This window comes from Diadema antillarum, unplaced genomic scaffold (genome assembly GCF_040938485.1).
Source record: "Diadema antillarum isolate AM-2024a unplaced genomic scaffold, OU_Dant_1.0 seq00001388_RagTag, whole genome shotgun sequence".
In the NCBI taxonomy this organism is placed as follows: domain Eukaryota; kingdom Metazoa; phylum Echinodermata; class Echinoidea; order Diadematoida; family Diadematidae; genus Diadema; species Diadema antillarum.
The window spans coordinates 146,523-165,555 of record NW_027272143.1 but is presented as its reverse complement, the minus strand read 5'-3'; the positions used below and the strand labels follow the sequence as shown (position 1 = coordinate 165,555).

General features: G+C 40.5%; 1 protein-coding gene across 1 annotated transcript; it reads left to right on the top strand.

The window, feature by feature from the left end:
* Positions 1–577: 577 nt before the first annotated feature.
* Positions 578–18,888, top strand: LOC139708917 (solute carrier organic anion transporter family member 4A1-like). The gene is made up of 12 exons (XM_071620882.1): positions 578–1,065; positions 6,844–7,120; positions 7,978–8,286; positions 9,128–9,326; positions 9,860–9,959; positions 10,479–10,600; positions 12,061–12,315; positions 12,927–13,122; positions 14,472–14,634; positions 15,374–15,546; positions 16,715–16,779; positions 18,557–18,888. Exons 2-12 carry the CDS (start codon positions 6,899–6,901, stop codon positions 18,886–18,888), a joined length of 2,136 nt encoding a protein of 711 aa, XP_071476983.1. The 5' UTR covers positions 578–1,065; positions 6,844–6,898.
* The last annotated feature ends 145 nt before the right edge of the window (positions 18,889–19,033 follow it).

The following is a 19,033-nucleotide window of genomic DNA, read 5'->3' as shown; positions in this document are numbered from 1 at the left end:
TATCCAAACGGCCGTGCATCTGTTCCGTCTTCTTGTTTAAAGACATTGAAAAAAAAATAATCCAAAGGCTATATTTGCAGACACTGGTGCCTGTCATAATAAGAGGAACAGGACGGACTGTATAAACCGCTTCATGTGCCTCAAAATCTTCCAGGCATGATGATTCCCACGTTTGCCCGTGAACCAGAAATGCAAAAACAGGCCTGATGGTAAATAATGGCTCACTCAACTCAGGGCCAGGCTCGTAACAAAACTCATATCCTTTTGTCAAAATGCACTCATTTTTGTTTTCCTTTTTGATAGAGCAAACAGCCGCCGGCATTGTCTCCTTTCGGCAAACTCAAACACAGGGAGGTATAGGGCCTTGTATACGGGATGGCGCACAGTATACAACAGCATCTATTCCTGTTTTCAGGTCGACCTTTAGGGCCTATAGATAGGATTCGTGTGCGCAACGATTATACGTGCTTTTGCTGAATGGAAATGTGTTTGCCTTGGCAAATATTTGCAAAATACAGGAACTATACACTTTTACCCCACTGATTTCACCATCCATTGTATCGCAGAAGACCGTAGACATTTAGCCTACTAGCAAAGGTGTCCCTGGATAATCGTTATTGCAAAAGTGGACCTGTAATGATCGCAAGTGACGTGGTTGGTAGAACATATCTGTAACCTGTCCTCAGGTTGTGCTCCAATAATCATCCGAAGAGAAGTTTTGTTCTTGTGCTTGCAAGGAGACACTCAGCTGATATGTACCGGGCGCAGCATGCAGTGTCAGTATGTGGACTTGCACACTCATGGCACCCGAGTGTAATTTCCCATGGTATATCGGTATATAGGCAGTGAATCATAAACAGTCTGGCTGCATGATGTTCCAATTTGTTTTACAGAGAGAAAACGCACAGAGATAATAATTGTCATTTGGAATCTTTTTAAATAAAAAGGATTTCTCCTTATGCGGGAATTAAAGACAGTTTTCGCAGCAGATTGTGCATTCTTTTCAGTGACCTCTTCGCTACACAATAATCTAAAGCGATCCAGCATATACGGCCACGGATTCGGGTGAGTAACGTTTTTTTTTTTAGACTGAGGAGAAAAAAAATAACTTTGATGCAACAGATCTGTTATTTGAAACTACATACTCATACTAGTCTACTAATCCTGTTATCTGTAAGCTACATTTTCTGACATCTAACCCAAACAGTGTGTGAAATAAAATGTGAATATCTATGCGTGCATGATCTATATGGGCTTACAAAATATGACCCAGCTGAAATGGAATATTGACTGGATGTCTAATCTTTTTTCTCATCCACTCGGTGACTTGTTTTGTCTAATTCTTTTTTTCAGTTAAATTAATTGTTTCCTATATTTCGTAAGATAAAAAAAAAATACGCTGCGTTAAAAGGTTGAAAATACACACTAATAATCATATCCTTGCAATATGTCAGTATCACGTGTTAAAAGCAAGCCAAGCTAAAAGAAACATGACGGAAACAATATCAAAGCGAACTACTAGTATACAAAGCACTCGCCAGTTACCTATCTTAGGACCAGAAATGAGAAATAACCAACAAGGAAGGAACTTGAGTGAAAGCATCGTTTGAGGCAAAGTGAACATAATTATGATGATATCAGGGGCGCTGATGCGGGGGGAGGGGGGGGGGGGCGTGGGGGGCGCAATGTTTGCCCCCTCCCCCTCCCATTCCCCCGTCGTGAAAACGGATCGATGCTCCTGAATGATATTGAAGATAATGGAAGAAAGGGATTCCATGCTGTAAAACCTTGAATATGGAAAATTTATGAAACTCTCTTTGGTATATATAATATTTGGGTATTTTTGTTCGTTTGTTTGTTGTTGATTTTTTTGGGGGAGGGGGGCATAGAAATGAGCAGGGTGGGGAAGAACTGTCTTGTGTGTGTGATGTGTGTGTGTTTGTTTACCCAACGATTCGGTTGAGCTCATTGAAACAGTGCTAGACAATGCTAGAATTGTACTTTATCATTTTTTTTTACACGAAATTAAAATATTGACAGGAAAAACAAGAAGGACAATTCATACTCGTTGGGATCTTCACTGCATGGAAAGATGAAATGTATACAGAGCTGGCATGCGGTCAAAAAACGCGGGCGCATAAAAACACTTAAGAATGTCTTTCCAGCATTAAAACCCAGGTCAGTTGTTGTTTCAAGGTTGTTCTAGACACGAATGTTTATACCTCACAATAAGAGTTAATAGGTCATGAACAAGGTCAGAACAGCAGCCGACACGTTGTCGTTTTGATGAAACTTCGTTTTTATACAAACTTCCCATCATGTTATCGGTTATTATTTCAATTTACATTGATGACGTTATCACGAATTTGAAATTAATATCAGAAGTTGTCATTATTCAAACTGCCTTATGAAGTGACTTATATGGTTTTATATTGATGGTCTTGTGCATACTTCTATGTCATTATTTAGGGCATATTATTCATTTATTTACTGCAGATATCAAGATGATAAATACTGTTTTGCCAGCTATGTATCTAGCAGGGTAGCAAAAAAAAAAAACAAACAAACCACAAAACAAAACAACTATATAGTAGCCAAAGAACTCGTTTCTGGTACATGTTCAGTTAATCGTTGACAAATACGCTCACCCGCAGCAGATAAGAAACAGAATGTGTATATATTTTTGTGGAATGCTTCCGAGTTTACATACCAAGAAACCCCATCAATGTGTGTGAACACAACCGGAAACAGAATAGCGTTCACCCGAAATAACAATGTGATTCTCCCTGTGCTCGCACGTCCCCCTCCCCCTCCCCCTTTTTTTGTTATTTTAGGCTGCCAAGTGATTCATAATATAATGAGCAGAGAAAAACGTCATCATGTATGTGCTCTTGATCGGCCAAACAGCGAGAAAAAAACAAACAAACAAACGTGAGACATTTCTTTCTTCTTTAAGTATTGTTGTCACGACCCATGGTCAGTGGGTCAACCCCCCCCCCCCGCCCGCCCCCCATAGCAAAAAGCTAGATCCGCATCTGTCCCCGCCCTTCTCTTTTCTTCTTTGTGTCCATCTCTCACTCCCCCCCCCCCCCCCCCCCCTCTCTCTCTCCCTCTCTCTCTCTCACACACTGGAACATAAGTACGGGCTCTTTCCGCACTTTCTGCTCTTTCTACGTCGCTGTACTACACAAATCAAGGCCGTATCTGTAAAAACGCTACTTTTTGCACTGCAACGGATAAAGTACGCGATGCAAACAGAATAAACTAGAAGATGGCTCGGATATCAAACAAGGCCCCAATATTGTCAGACTGATATAAACAATAATGACATTCAAAGTAGTACACATGATCTTAGTCAAAATACCGAGAAGTGACTCAACGTAGTGTATCATGTACATGAATGCGTTTCTGATGCTCTGTACATGAATGCGTTTCTGATGCTCTACTATACAAAGTTGTATTTCCAGTATGATGTATTGTAACTATTTGTATTAGAAAGTAAGATTACAATGTATATTTTCTATTTGCAAAAGCAGTTGTAATAATCACATATGTATGGCGTGACTGGATATAGTTCGCATCACCGGGCATTTTACGACTACTTCGATCATTAAGAGAAAGAAACATTATTTATTCAGACTGGAATATTGGTGCAATGAAAATAGATAGTGTCATAAAAGATCCAGAGAATGATATTTAATACTAGTTAGCGCGTATAGTAAAACAAATGATATCTTAAGTTCAAGGTTTACAACGTCCAAACATGAAACCCAAAGTTTGGCATGCATCACGTTGGTGAAATTCGTGGAAGTAAAGATGATGACATGAAATACACCCACAAAACACAGAGCTGACATGCATAATGAATGATAAACACAGATCAAAACTATTATTATTATGAAGGTAATACATATGTGTATACAGTCATATGTACCTGTGTACATGTAATACACGTACGTATACCTGTATACCGGGAAGTGAAAGAAAAAGAAAAGAAATGATACACGAAGCATGTTAACACAATATGAGGGCCGCCATCTGGAAAGATTGTAACTGTTTATAGATCTCTTTCGGGTTCGCGGCGGAAAACCACAAAGAAATCGATACTCCGCCAATAGCTCCAGCTTGCCACTGTTTGACTTCATGGCACATCGCACAGTCTCGTTTTGCTCGTTTGCTTTCAATTGAATCATTACAGAAGGATCATGTTCCAGGGAAATGCATTATTCCCTATGTGGTTACGTGTCAATCCTAGAATCGCTTGTATAGCATGCTACTGATACTTCCGTATGCCCTATACAACAGCATTTAAATGGTTTCATTCTTTTGCAGAATAAAGAGACGAGTATGAACAAAAGAACATTTTGTATTAGTCCTTACAAGTGTATTCCCCTAATCGTGTATATTCAGAAGCCGGTAATAGCATATTCCCACTCTTTACCACGATATACGATACTCTGATTTGGCGCTCGTACGTCATAATAGCAATAAGTGCACCTACATACCTATGTGTGGCGTCATAACCGGTTAACCACGCACAGGACTTTGGTGTGCATACACATACGCTGATGACAGTTCTTTCGGCATGCTTTTATTCATTTACGAGATCTGATAGATCATAACACAGCTCGCATTAAACACCTACAGTGAATCTCTAAGCAGTTCAGCAACGGAATAAAGTCCACTAAGGAACCCCGCCCACTTTCTCCAGTTTCAGATATCGGATATTTTGTGGTTCAACATTATTTGGTGTCATGGTCTTTGAGAGCCATTGCCGGTAAGATAGTCGCAAATGTTTTTATGTTTACCGCTTGAAATGTTCTCTTTCCTAAAAGAAAAATGCGCCAAAAGACAAACACTACAGAAAAGTAAGCCGGTACGATGTCCTCCTTGCCAGGACTAACAACAACTTTCTTAATCCTTTAAGGACGACTCCTTAAAGATTAAGAAAGAATGACATACTCTATACTGTGAATTGATGATTGGCGATGACAGATTCAAATGTGTTATGCGACCGAACATAAAATTAATGTTTTCAGGCTTTGCGCGACGAATAATCGACGTTTTCTGTGTGTATTCTCCTTGACTGAGGTTTATCATCACAATATCTCTTATTGCGGGAGTGAAATTAACCTGGAGTTGGGCTAGTTTTTGTGCAGATTTTACACAGCCCTTTTAGATTTGTCGTCACACAGTATACCAACTATACATTCCCTAAGGTGTCAAGAGCAATATAGTTAGCGCGATGTAAATGGACATGTTCTCCAGGAATATAGTTCTGTATAAACACAGCTTATTTTGATACTATGAACATGTGTGTGTGGCAAACGAAAGTCTTATTCGAAGTGTTAATATCTTCCAGAAAAATTCATATAGATACACGCTATATGACTACGACTATGCAAAGACAGCAACACACACGCACACACATAAAACTCTGTCAGCTTGTCGGATCCAAACGAATGACCTTGATATAGAAAAAAAACCGCATTTATGGTGTGACTTTGTTAGCATTACGAATAGCCTTTTGTTGACAGGCAGTTGACCCGTGAAACAAATTCAAAAAACTCTATCTCCGACTGGACAACCATCTTTTTCCATCGCGAATTCTCAAATGAAAAACAAAACAAAACAAAACAAAACAAAACATGGTTGTATGTATGCATGCAGACAGTGCTCATCGAGCCTCAAAGACCGCAATAACAAGATAATGAAATATAGGCCCTGATTTATATTGGGTCTGGCGGAGATAAAACTGTCACATAGATATTCAGAAGCAAAATATATGGCTGGTATTGTACAGGGCTTAACTACCCTACAGTGCTGACGCATGATTCCTAGTTCCTAGAATAAAAACTAAACAGTAATTGAAATAGGGGATGATATTATGAACAAGTTAGTCTGATATTCGTGTTCAGTTTCTTGTGACTTCCTACCCCTCACATTTTTACCCGACACTGATGAAAATCACTCTGCCGCTGTTGCTCCGCTGAGCAATCAATTTCTTCCAAAATTGGAAAATGAGCACACTACATTGTAACCATCGCAGATTTTTTTTTTTTATTCGAGTGCTCTGGTTGTGACACGCTGTGATATCATGGCAGTTATGCTGATCAGGAAATTATTTTTGTTAATAGTGCTGATCATCCTTGACTTTGAAGTTAAGGGGAGTCAACGTTACCACGGTTACAATGGACAACGGCGCTCGATAGAGTATTGGTTGACCGCACAATGAGTATTGTTTCCAAGAAGTTTTGAGTGACGCAGCTGCCATGACTATACTTTTGTACAGACGTTTATATCCTTTTTATTTGGAATTGGCCTACTGACGTCATCGTTTTAACGCGAAACACTATCGTGAAGTGCACCATGCTTTAAAACTAAACACTTGAGAGTAGTAGCTTGAGGTGTTGAGTTCGTTCGTCGTTTGCTTTTCAACTTCATGCAAGAACGTTCCTCCCCCATTCGAGAATAAGGTATCTAGACAGATTAATGCTGTATGTTATGAACGACGTACACAATGGACACTGAAATTTTGCTCCTAAAAATGATAATTCACAATTCGTTTCCAAACTTACCATTTTTGTAATGTGTGCGAGCTAACATCATCTTGGAAGGTAATGGAGATAATAATCTTCACAACAATACAAGTCATGGAGTTTGAAGGTTGTGATCCTCAGAAGATTAACAGATTTTGTTGACCAGAATATAATGATTTTAGTAATTCGTTGATTTTGCATTCTGTAATTTCTTCTGCACGTTTCATGTGGGACTAAATATCTTTAATTTATTTTCACACACAAAAAATAAAGTCGCTGTTTTGTTGTTGTTCTCCTCCTCCAGCGTTTGATCCGACCAACATTTAAACCACTAGAGTGACGTCAATCTATGAAGAGACATGTCGGGCAATATCAATGGCATTAACAACCCAGCCTTCGACGATAGCGAAGCGGGCAAGGAGGCGCCCAACAAAAGTCGACCAGTAGGAGTCGTGCACCCAAGCCAAGTGAACAACTCGACACCAACAGCCGACAAAAACGCAGCAATCGAGAAGGCAGACTCAGTCGCAGAGGAGGATATCACTTGCGGCTGGGGCCCTTTCAGACCAAGATGTTTGCAGGTATCAGCATGCAAGAATGAGAGTAGTGATATGGTCACTATACAGTTGATGAATGATCATATGATCTAACATACCTTTTTTTTTTTAATCCTTTCATCGTTCACTTTTGGAAGTATCGTCACCATTGATATTTCTCCTTTTATCAGGGTAATAGAATATGAGTAAATGAACTGATGTTGATTTGACATAAATCTATGATCCATCTTTGCTTTCACTTGGCTTTCAGTGCTCTGTAACCTAGAAATATGTGGCGACTATTTCTGTCAACTGTCTATAAACGCGTTACATTATCGGAAATAAGTTAATGTCGTGCCAAAGTCATATTCCCTGGCATGTCACGGCTATTATCATAATTCAATTTCCTCTTGTACACCAACAAGCAAGGCAGCTTGTGACTTCAAGATTAAGACGACGAGACTAGCTATCCTTTTTGTTTGCTAAAATCTCCATCTGGTACGTTAAAAATGAAAACACGCAAGGCTCTATTAAGAATATCAGAAAGTCACTTACAATATGAGGTTCTAGATGGCTTTGCTTCAAACGGAAATAAAAACCTATTATGATTGTGCACAACGTTGGCGGATTAGTCCAAATCTCTTTAATTTTGTTTCCTTCTTTCATGATGAAACCTATACTTATATACTAACAATTACTTAAGTGCTATTACAATATGCATCATAGGTATATGACACTGTTAATCACTATTAGTTAATTATTATTATTATTATTATTATTATTATTATTATTGTTATTATTATTATTATTATTGTTATCATTATTATTATCATCATCATCTTCATCATCATTATGGTTGTTGTTGTTGTTCTCATCATCATTATTTTTAATATCTCGCGCAGTGCTGCAACAACGCGGTCGGATTTCTCGTGTTCGTGTCCATCTTCGGGTTCGTACAGGGCATGACAGTCAACGGACTGGTGTACGTCGTCACGACCACGCTCGAACGCCGATTCAACATCCCCAGTGTGCAGAGCGGATTCATCTCTAGCTGCTACGACTTCGGTGTCCTAATCGTCGTCGTGTTCGTCACGTACGTCGGCGAGAAGGCCCACAAACCCGTCTGGCTTGGTGTCGGCGCGTTGTTCTTTTCACTGGGGTCCATCATCTTCACCGTGCCGCACTTCGCCACAGATAACTATCAGTTCTCCGTAAGTCTTTCCACTTGCAACTATACTGCTTCTTCTTCCTCCTCCTCCTCCTCCTCCTCCTCTTCTTCTTCTTCTTCTTTTCTTCTTCTTCTTTTAAAACTATGGCAGTGAACTGCAAGAACTCTCATGCCTTTCTCAAGTCGTCTGTACTACTGCTACTACTTCTTTTATCGCTTTAGTTTTCCATGGATCTATGGTTTCACTTTCAAATGCGATAGCAATAGCTTCTGTTCGATAGCAAGGGAAGCTGTTGCTATCGCTCTCCAACTTTTCCTGCCATCTACCACAATGTGTTTCCTCCTGCAATATTGTCTGATTGTATCGCTTTGTAGCCTACCATACCATCAAGGCCATGCGTCAACTACGACCAATGCGACATTTACATTCTCTTTTCTTTTTTTCTCTTGTGGGAAGGAGAGCTATATCGTTACAACTATTATAAAGCTATTAAAGAGAAATCGATTTCGAATCTTGTGACAGCTAGCCATTGCTGATTACGTCACAGATGACTGTCGACATTTTGAAACCTGTTCTAAACGAATTTAAGTCGTACATGTATATTCGAGTAATATCCAGACATCGACTCGCGGAAGCAGTTAGTTGCTGTTCAAGTGCACCCATTGAATCACTCGAATTATATTGATACAGTCGCTATAGTAACGAAATAAATTATCTATATTACTTCATTCAATGCCGTTCGACTCTCCTGAAAATTAGTACATTTCATTCTAGCAGAGTTTAAGATTTCCCTGATGAAGTAATGCTTCACAAACTGCGACACCATGTCCGTTCCAAGAGGCCTAATCTCCTTTTTTTCAATCGCTGACAATTCATATCCTAGACGATCGACGAACCGACTTGCAGCCTCAACGCATCCGACGTCGGCGGCAGCTCCGATCTCGATTCCGGGCTAAACAGATATCTCATCGTCTTCATCGTTGGCCAGTTGATACACGGGATCAGCGCCTCGGGGCTCTACACGCTCGGCTACGCCTACATCGACGAAAACACGCCACCAAGCAGGGCGTCCATCTATGTTGGTATGATAAGATGATATAAAGATAATAAAAACAAACAAAACGAAAATTGGCAACCATCAAAATGAAAAAAAAAAACAAGTGAAAGAGACACATAAAAAACAACTATAAGAAATGTCAACACAAATTGTTTGTGACTTTGAGTAACCAGGGAAGTTATATTCTCTCCCTGGAACAACGTGGATCATTTGATCTATTATACAACTTGAGTATAACTCACAAGGTTAGGTGGTAGTCATTTCTATCATTAATGGCTAATGTTGTGATTACGATAACTATAATGATCACTTCGATTGCAATAGGGGCTTGTCACTGTTGCTATTAATACTGCTACTTCTTCTACTGATAATATTACACGTCAAAGGTTAGACAGAGAAGAACACCGGTGTTGAAATACTATTAACTTAATAACTGCGGACATATCTTACAAGAAAAATGGCTAACTCAGATTGCAACATTGAAAATGACCGCTCGACAAGAATGGAAACGCATGAATAAGAAGGCTGATCTTAAATGGCGTGCATGTACGTTTACAGGCATTTTTCAGGCCTCGTCACTCTTTGGTCCGGCCTGCGGCTATCTCCTGGGCGGCGTCATCCTCGAGATTTACACCGACGTCGACGTCGATGTCGCAACGTAAGTGTGAGACAGTGATAGTCATGGATCGTTATGTGCTTCTGATAACACTTTTTGGATGTATACAGAAACGCAGACACATAGCAAAGTTCTCAAAAAGGTACCGTGCCTGACAAAACAATTTCAAACCCCGGAAAAATAAGCACAAAGTTGGAAAAGAATGTATGACAATGAGACAATGATCGTACAAAGTTTTCAGAATATCGAGGGAAGAGACATTATAATCACTGGTACTTGTAGATTCGCCAGCTGAGCGTTATAAAGCAATTACTGACAAATACAATTATGTTATCGTCCGGATCTTTCCCCTTGTGTCATCATTTCCGCTTTCTATACCTCTGCCTGTCATGATTATGTCTGTTTGTATTTCTTTTTGTTTTATTAGTGGAAAAATGAGCAAAGAAAATGGGACTCCATCGGGATAATTTTTGTTCCGATCCTTCTCTTCTCATCTTTCCCTCCCCTTCCTTTCTCCTACTCCTAAATCTCCCTCTCTTACACTCTCTGTATACCAAACAGGCTTGGGATTGACTCTGAGAGCCCCCTGTGGATCGGGGCATGGTGGATTGGGTTCCTCATCACTGCTGCCATTGCCTTCCTCGTTTCCTTCCCCCTCATGGCTTTCCCTCGAGCATTACCAGGTGAGCTCAGATTGATCACTATTACCAATCTTCACATTGGCAACCCGGAAAAGCGCCAAATTCAGAGCATACTTTTGACATTCTCAAAGACGTCTTTATATTAATACCACTGATCTCTGCTCTCTGCTTGAGAGATGAGTAGTAGAGATCAGTGGTAAACACTTGTCGCACGTTAAGTACCACAGAAAAATACCACAGGATATTTTTTTCTTAACATTTTATACCAGAGGACTATCACATCAGGAGAATATCAAACAGCAGTACCACACAGGAATACCATACAGGAAAATTGTAAGGCAGAATCAACTGAAATTTATAACGCAAATATTAACAAAAAAGCACATATTAATATTCCTCAGTTAATTGATAGATGAGTTATGCTGTGAATTATAGCAAATGATTTGCCATTACTTAACCTGTCCTATACTCCTACAGTATTACCTATTTAGTGAAAGTGCAGATGTAAAGCATGAGAAATTTCATAAGGATTTTTGTGGTACTCCTGTGGTACTCCTGTGGTACTCCTGTGGTACACATTTTTACATAGCTCATGAATATTCATAAAAAGCACTCTAGATTTTAGAAAATACATAAATGACTTAAAAAGTAAAAGTATTAATGATGGGACTTACTTTGAACTTTATGAAAGATTGTCTAATTATGTTATGTTATTCCCAATATCATAGATATTGTTATGAAAGTGTAATTTCATATCTTGATAATAAAGTATAATCTAGTTAGTAACCATGCCTTAATGCTTTACGGATAGACGGCCATATATATATATGTACTGATACAGTCGATGGCTACCTAGGAATAGGATATGACTATATAGATCTATTATAAGACTAGAATGGCACTTGGCCATGATTACACTCTCGTTTGAGGTTAGTTAGGAGTAGGCCAGGTTATTAAGTAGAGCCATGTTTGTCCTGAAATCCATCACTCATGCACCTATCAGGAATATTCCTTGATATGTGGCTAAAATTCTCCCAGATTTTTTTTCCGATCTATCCTGTGTGGTACTCTCCTGTGGTACCATGGTAATGCTGTGTGGTACTGCCCTGTGGTAATGCTGTGTGGTAATGATCGACCTGCACGAAGCTTTATTCACTGGCTCTCCCGATTGGCAACACAGAAAAGCGTCAAATTCAGAGCACAGTTTTTACATTCTAATCAACTTCTGTATATACTTATGGCAAGTCGCTTTATACACTTCCGGAACGTACGATTTCAACGCTTGTTTGTGCTCTACTGGCGAATAAAACTACGCACATTCTGTACAAGAGATCTGATGAGAAAGACGATCGATATTTTTGACTGAATATCTGTTCAGATTAGATCAAAATACAGTTATGAGCGTAGTATGCACTGTATAAGTTTTCCTTTGATATCGTAATATCGTTATCAGGGATTTGAAATAGCTTGAAGACCTCTTTTGATGCATGTGTATTTAATAGGTCGGAAAACGCACGACGCTGAGCGGGTGACTGAGGCGCAGAAAGGAGCTCTCTTCCAAGGTAAGTCCGGCTTCAAGAACAGAGCGCGGGACTTTCCCCGAGCCGTCTGGTGCCTGGTGAAGAACCCGCCCTTTATGTTCCTCAGCCTCACCTCTATCACCGAGTGGTTCCTCCTGACCAGTTTCGCCACCTTCGGCCCCAAGTACTTGGAGACCCAGTTCAGCATGACGGCCAGCGACGCTGCCCTTCTTGCAGGTGAGTTACCCGCTGCCGGAGTCTGATCGTCATCACACACTGCACAAAGCGGCAGCAGATGAAATTCTCGCGAGCTGAATATGATGTAATCTTTCTACAATGTTAAATGGTAATAGACATTAGACATGTTAGAGGTTTAGTGATAGAACAGTGGAGAGCAGTTACCATGGTTACAGGTGAATGGCTCTTATTTGAAGAGAGTCGTAACTTTCTGGTTCTGGTCAACTGGAGCAATAATTATGACCTCATTTCATTTCATTTCGTTTTCAACAAAGAATATCAGTGTACATTAATGCTAAGAAATACATATTCTATATCGATATACAACATAGGCCTAAACACAATAAATCAAGAGGCCTACATGCGTGATATTTACTAAATAATGTTGAACATGATACCATGAATGAAAAAATGAAATATAATTTCTTGGGATTTCTTCAAAGGACTTGTGAGAGGAGCAATGTTGATGGATGCAATATCAATTTGCTTCGCTCCAATTTGCTGTGTGTGGTTTGATATCAGCATTTTTCAAACAAACATTTTGATACTCAAAGTAAAAAAATGATACAAAGTATAAAACACTATTTTTTTTCTTTCCACCTGTGTTGTAGGTTACGTCATCATACCAGCAGGTCTAGTCGGGACGGTTGTTGGCGGGGTCGTCGTGTCAAAGGCCAAGCTGCACTTCCGGGGAATGATTAACTTGTCGCTGCTATGTCTCTTCATCTCGGCCTGTACCATTCCGTCCTTCCTGATTGCATGTGATAATCCCAAGATGGCGGGTGTCACGGTCCCGTATGGCAACAGGCAAGTCCTTCCTACCAAGAGACCGTTACCAGAGGTTATTGTATTGTATAATTCACGGCTGTTTCTTTTCCTACAGCTTGGTAACGAACCATTCGATTCGTCTCCTCCTTCCAATTACATTTATAACGGGCCTATTATGTATCTCACTGGATGAGACGTTGTCGCGACTAGTGCGACTAGAAAGACCAAAAGTGGCTTGCGCTCTCACCCACAGGATGACTCTATATGGGAAGGTACGAGACGTCTCCATTCAATGTGACAACCGAAAGTCGCGGAGAAGTCACCGCAACGTCGCCGCGACGTCTGCGAGACGTCTTCTTAGTCGCCGAGACATCGCGGAGACGTCTCTGCGACTTATCTGGTAGGACGCCAATGGGTCTTCGCAATGTCGAGGAGACGTCTCAGAGACCTCGCGGACGAAATCAGTCCGCCCTTCTTGACCGCGACTTTAGGAGACTTCGCTGAGACGTCTGCGAGAGCAATAGATACTGGAAACATCTCCACGAAAAAGAAAGAAAGAGGAAGAACTAAATGATAATCGTACATGTTCGACTTCCCGGAGACGAGGCTAGTCGCCAGGATACATCTCCGCGACCACTCCGAGAACAGCGAGACTCGAGTCGCCTCCACGTCTCCACCTAGTCGCCATGCCAATGATGGATACCCACATTAAGGCAATCGTTTGTGAACAAAATGAATTATGCATGGAATTTTAAAGCATTATCAAGACGGTGTATTGATACCCGCAGTAAAAAAGAAAAGAAAAAAAGAAATAAGAAATAAATGTTAGGTTCCTATTGGTCCGTTTTAGCGAAGTGAACAGTGAATAAGGCTCAGGATTGGCAAAAGAGGTGAAATGGGGTTCTTTTTCCTGCGGCCACATCGCGGAGACAAGTTTCGTCCGAGATCTCTCTGCAACCTAGCAGAGGGTCACGGCGACATCTCTGCGAAATCGCCGCTACTGCCAGAGACTAGGTTTTCCAGGCGAATAGGTTGTCACCTTTAATTTTGATTTGAATTTTCCTTTATTTTCATATTTCTCAAAAATAACAATGCAAACCTCGTTCGGAGACATCTCGGAGTCGGACGTTGTCCTGGAGTCACCTTCTTGATGAGAGCGCAAGTCATATTTTGGTCTATTGACATGATCGAGTAACACGAGTCGGGGGTGACTGATCAGTCGCGGCCACGCCTCCTCAGTGTGTATGCCCTTTAGACTCCCTCCCAGGCAATGTTTGGTCAGTCAACAGCTATTGTGATGCAAATTATATTATTGCTATGTCGCAGTCAGACTTTTATTTCATGCAGACTGATAGCAGTGAAACCCTTTTTCTCCCCTCCCCCTGCAGTTCGCTGGTGTTCGACGGTAACGAAGCGATGCTAGACTCTGCGTGCAACGCCAACTGCAGCTGCGGATCAGCGTTCGATCCTGTCTGCGGCAATGACGGAATCCTCTACTACACGCCCTGTCACGCGGGCTGCCTTACCATCAACACTACAGCATCTCTTATGGTAATAACAAATACAACTGTACAATTTAGATGTATGTGTGAAAAATCTCCAAGAATTTAATGTTCTGAACCTACTAGCAGAGCTCATTTCCATTTCGTACACTGTTTCGCTTACTAGGCCCTACTATATTGTCTCAGTCATCATTATTTAACTTCAAACTCATTGTTTTAATCTGACAACATGGTTACAAATACAATGATCGAGCAGTAAACCCTACCACAAAGGATTGTGCGAAATTACTGCACTGTATGAAATGCGATTTCTAACACCACCCAATTGATGACAATGGTGCTGAATCAGAGGCAGCCATCATATGACCCTAACGAAAGAAACAGTAACATCAAACATTGTGCGTAGCCGTTACTAAAAAAAGCGTTATTTGATATGTTTGTATTCTGTTTTCGTCAGTACTCATATAAATAAGGTATGACACAATGATATAAATCGGTCAATATTTCAAAGATCTGCGCATGCGCAATTACCACTGGAAGCTGTCCTCACTGTAATTATTCGAAAACTTGTGCCTTTCACTAAAGATAAGTTTTCAAAGCTCAGTAATACGCAAGCAAAAGTCTGTTGACGAATTATGCTATCGCACGTCTTATAGACAGTTTGCCAAAAATGCTATAGATATCCATGCAAATTGTATCAACAAAATGTGCTATTGGAAATAAAATCTCATTTGAATTGAATTGAATTGAAAAATTGAAATTGGATCTCCTTCGGTATTGATTCTCAGACTTACGCGGACTGCGCCTGTATCGAGCCGGAATCGATCGGCGACGTATCATCGGCTGTCATGGGAAAGTGCTCCCACTCTTGCGACTTCCAGATCCTCTTCATTATCGCCTTCTTTGTCCTGCTGATGCTTACTCTCATGGCAACGGTTCCAGTTACCATGGCAACAATGAGGTAGAAGAATTAGTACCAGACACTTCATACGTTATTCATCCTTACATCTTTTCCATTCTTGTTTTTGATAGGGGTGCTGAAGCGAGTAAACTGTGAAATAGTGCACAGCACGTACTATTGTAATTTTCGACAGACGCTTATCATACGTGCGTATTTAGGTATGTAGGCCTATGATCATATCATGAATGTATAAGTACGTGTATAAGGGTGCATGTAAATATGTACAGGGGCGGATCCAGGAATTCCATAAAGAGGGGCGCCTTAACAAATTTAAAGGGGGAGGGTGGCTCATACACCCCCCCCCCCCCCCCCCATTTTTTCTTTTTATTTCTGTTTTAGCAAAAAATAAGGGGGAGGGCGCCCGGTGCGCTTCCCCTGGATCCGCCGATGTATGTATGCATATGTATGAATGAATTTATGTATCATAATCCCTTAATCATTCTCGTGTTGTATTAAATCTTCATTGACATGCATGTTTATAGGAAGACATAATAACAAATATCGTCCCTTATGTCCGGCGGCCACCTTCTAAAGCGAACAAGTCAAGGATGCGATAAAGAACAGAACGGAAGCGAAAAAGACGTAAAGGAAACTATTACTGTTCATATGTATCATTATTATACGGGTAATAAAAATGAATTACACGTAGGCCAAACAAGCAGTATGGTCTGCCATCGCACGTACTGGCTATACTCTTCATGATTTACCCTACGTACAAAGAGGTTATAATCGATTTATTTGTTAGCATTATTCGCGTGCAGGATATATCATAGTCTATATAAAAGAACAACTTTACGGAGTAAGCTAAAACAACAACAGGATCAAGTTACAATGGAAATAGACAAGACTTCGTTCATGATGCCCACAGGTGGGATGTCTGCATTTGAAAGTGAAACATCATCCTTATTCCGCACGGTTTTGTTTCCTATTCCTGTGATGCCAAGAAGATCACATGTTGCAAAACACAGAAGTAAAAAAAAAAAAGTAATTTGTAATATATATATATATATATATATATATATATATATATATATATATATATATAATCTGTTAATGGTCCATAATAGATCATTTAAAAAATACGCGATGTCATGTAACTAGCGTTCTAATATCCCTTGTACATCCCATTTTTAAAGATGTTTTTTGTATCTTGCCTTTAACCTTGCAGAATTGTGTCTCATGAACAGCGATCATTCGCACTCGGTTTTCAGTCAGTCCTGTTCAGAGCATTTGGTAAGTTTATTGCCATCGTAATCAGTTACAATACATGAGTGTACCTTTCTTTTTTAAACAAATTAAGAGAATATTCATGCAGAGGGGAGAAGATGTGTTATAATCGACTTTTATCAAATGTCATGTCCTGTACTTTTGAGATGGCAACTGCTGATCTACTTACATAATTGTATCTTAACAAATATATCGAAAAAAATATACTAATGGGATTCGAACCTGCCTACTCCTGCTTTCCATGAAGCGACACTACTCCCTGGTATACCGACAGTGCCGATAAGATGAACTTGGAACAAAATACTCTGGCTCTGAATTAATTGTTGCATAATGAATACATTGTTATGTTAAACAATCCAAGGACAAGGTTTATTAAATGAAAGAAAGTTATTATGAATACATATATAGGGCAGAAGGTGTGCTCACATGCAGTGGGTATCTTATAGGCTTGAAGCCTAGGCGGCGACCTGGTGGCGACTCTAAGTGAGTCTCGCTTGTAGAGGAGACGTCTCCTGGAGACTAGTCGTGTCTCTGGGGAGAATCGAACATATTCGATTTTTATTTCCCCGAGACTTTTTCCAGTTTCCAGCTGGTCTCAGAGACTAATGTGGTTATGCGCGTAGCGGAGACTAGTTTTGTCCGCGACTCTCCGCGACGTTTCAGCAACCTTGCGGAAACCCATGGTGATCTATACCCGGCTACGATATAGAGACGTCGCGGAGACGTCTTCGGAACTAAAGAGACGCCTCGGAGAGGTCCCTGCGACTGCCGGAGACTTCCCGCGACGTCTCTGCGATTCCCAGGCAAATACGTACTCAGTAATCAACGTGTTTGGAGACGTCTCGGACGTCGCCCTCGAGTCATAGAGTCACCTTCTTCACGTTCTTGGCGAGAGCGCGCGGCAATTTTTTTGGTCTTTCGAGTCGCCGAGTTGTGGTGACTAATAGTAGCGGCAGTCGCGGCGACGTTTCCTCCAGCGAGATAGGCCATTTTAAGATTTTCGTAATCACACCTGTCATGCTCTGTATCTTTGAGATCGCATCTACTGATAGATAATTTTAGCAAACTTTAGAAAAACGAAACCAGTGCATGGATTCGAATTATTTTGATGCGCATGATGAACACATATTATTTCTTTTGTTGATAAAATTATAAAATAATGTGATACTCGTCATTTCCCTCACACACTCGATGAATTGGTATAATGCTCTGTGTGCGAACACTCTGATACTTAAACTTCAGAAAATTTGTTTGTTTGTTTGTTTGTGTGTGTGTGTGTGTGTGTGTGTGTGTGTGCTTTTGTTAGTTTGTTTGGTTTTTTTTTATTTTTGCACGCTCACAAGTCTAACATGAGACGAAAGGGTTGAGGCCATGGAACCACAGAGACGAATATTCTTGTGACCACTTGTCGATTTTTAGTAAATCATAATGACAGCAGCTATTCCGGTTTCTGATGAGCTCGCGGAAACATGTTTTTGAGGGACCCTTTTTTTTGTTTAAGAAAAGAATATCTTCATAGAACGTGATCGAATTGGGGTTTTTTTTCACTCCTGTGTAGGAATATATTAAAATTACAAGAGGTACGAAGACACAAAATTAATATTGCAGAACGGGGGAGAAGAATATTGCATCTAATCTATTCCACTAATTTCTTAACTATCTGGAGTGTTATTATCAATTAGAAGAAAACTCGTGAACCTTGATAGTGCCTTTTGGAGTAACACAGAATTTACCAGCACAAGTATAATAAACTCACTAGTTTTATCAATATTTGTCGTTCCAGGAACGGTACCAAGTCCAGTCGTATTTGGCACACTGATCGACCGGACCTGTATCCTCTGGGAACGGGACGACAGCGGGGGAAGTCAGTGTTGGCAGTACGACAACGCCGCCTTCAGTCGCACTTCACTGATCCTCGCTCTGTCCCTTCGCTGCGGTTCTCTCGTGTTTCTCACTTTATGCGCCTGCTTCTACAAGCCGGTAATAACTGAAGATCAGCAAGATGGTGGCGGGAATAAAGTGGTTGCAGTTGAGAACGGGGAGATAGCAGACGATAAGGTGACGGACCAGAATAGTCTCCATGTCAACCAGGCGGGAGAAGACACAAAGCTTTAGGAAGGTTTCCTACATGGACATGTAATGTCTGGTAGTCTGTGATATATTCGTACTTACAGATTGTTGTCACCGAGTGAAAGAAATATGCCTAGTTTGTCAATCCCCCTATAGTTCGGAATTACGTACCACCTGGAAGCTCGACTGG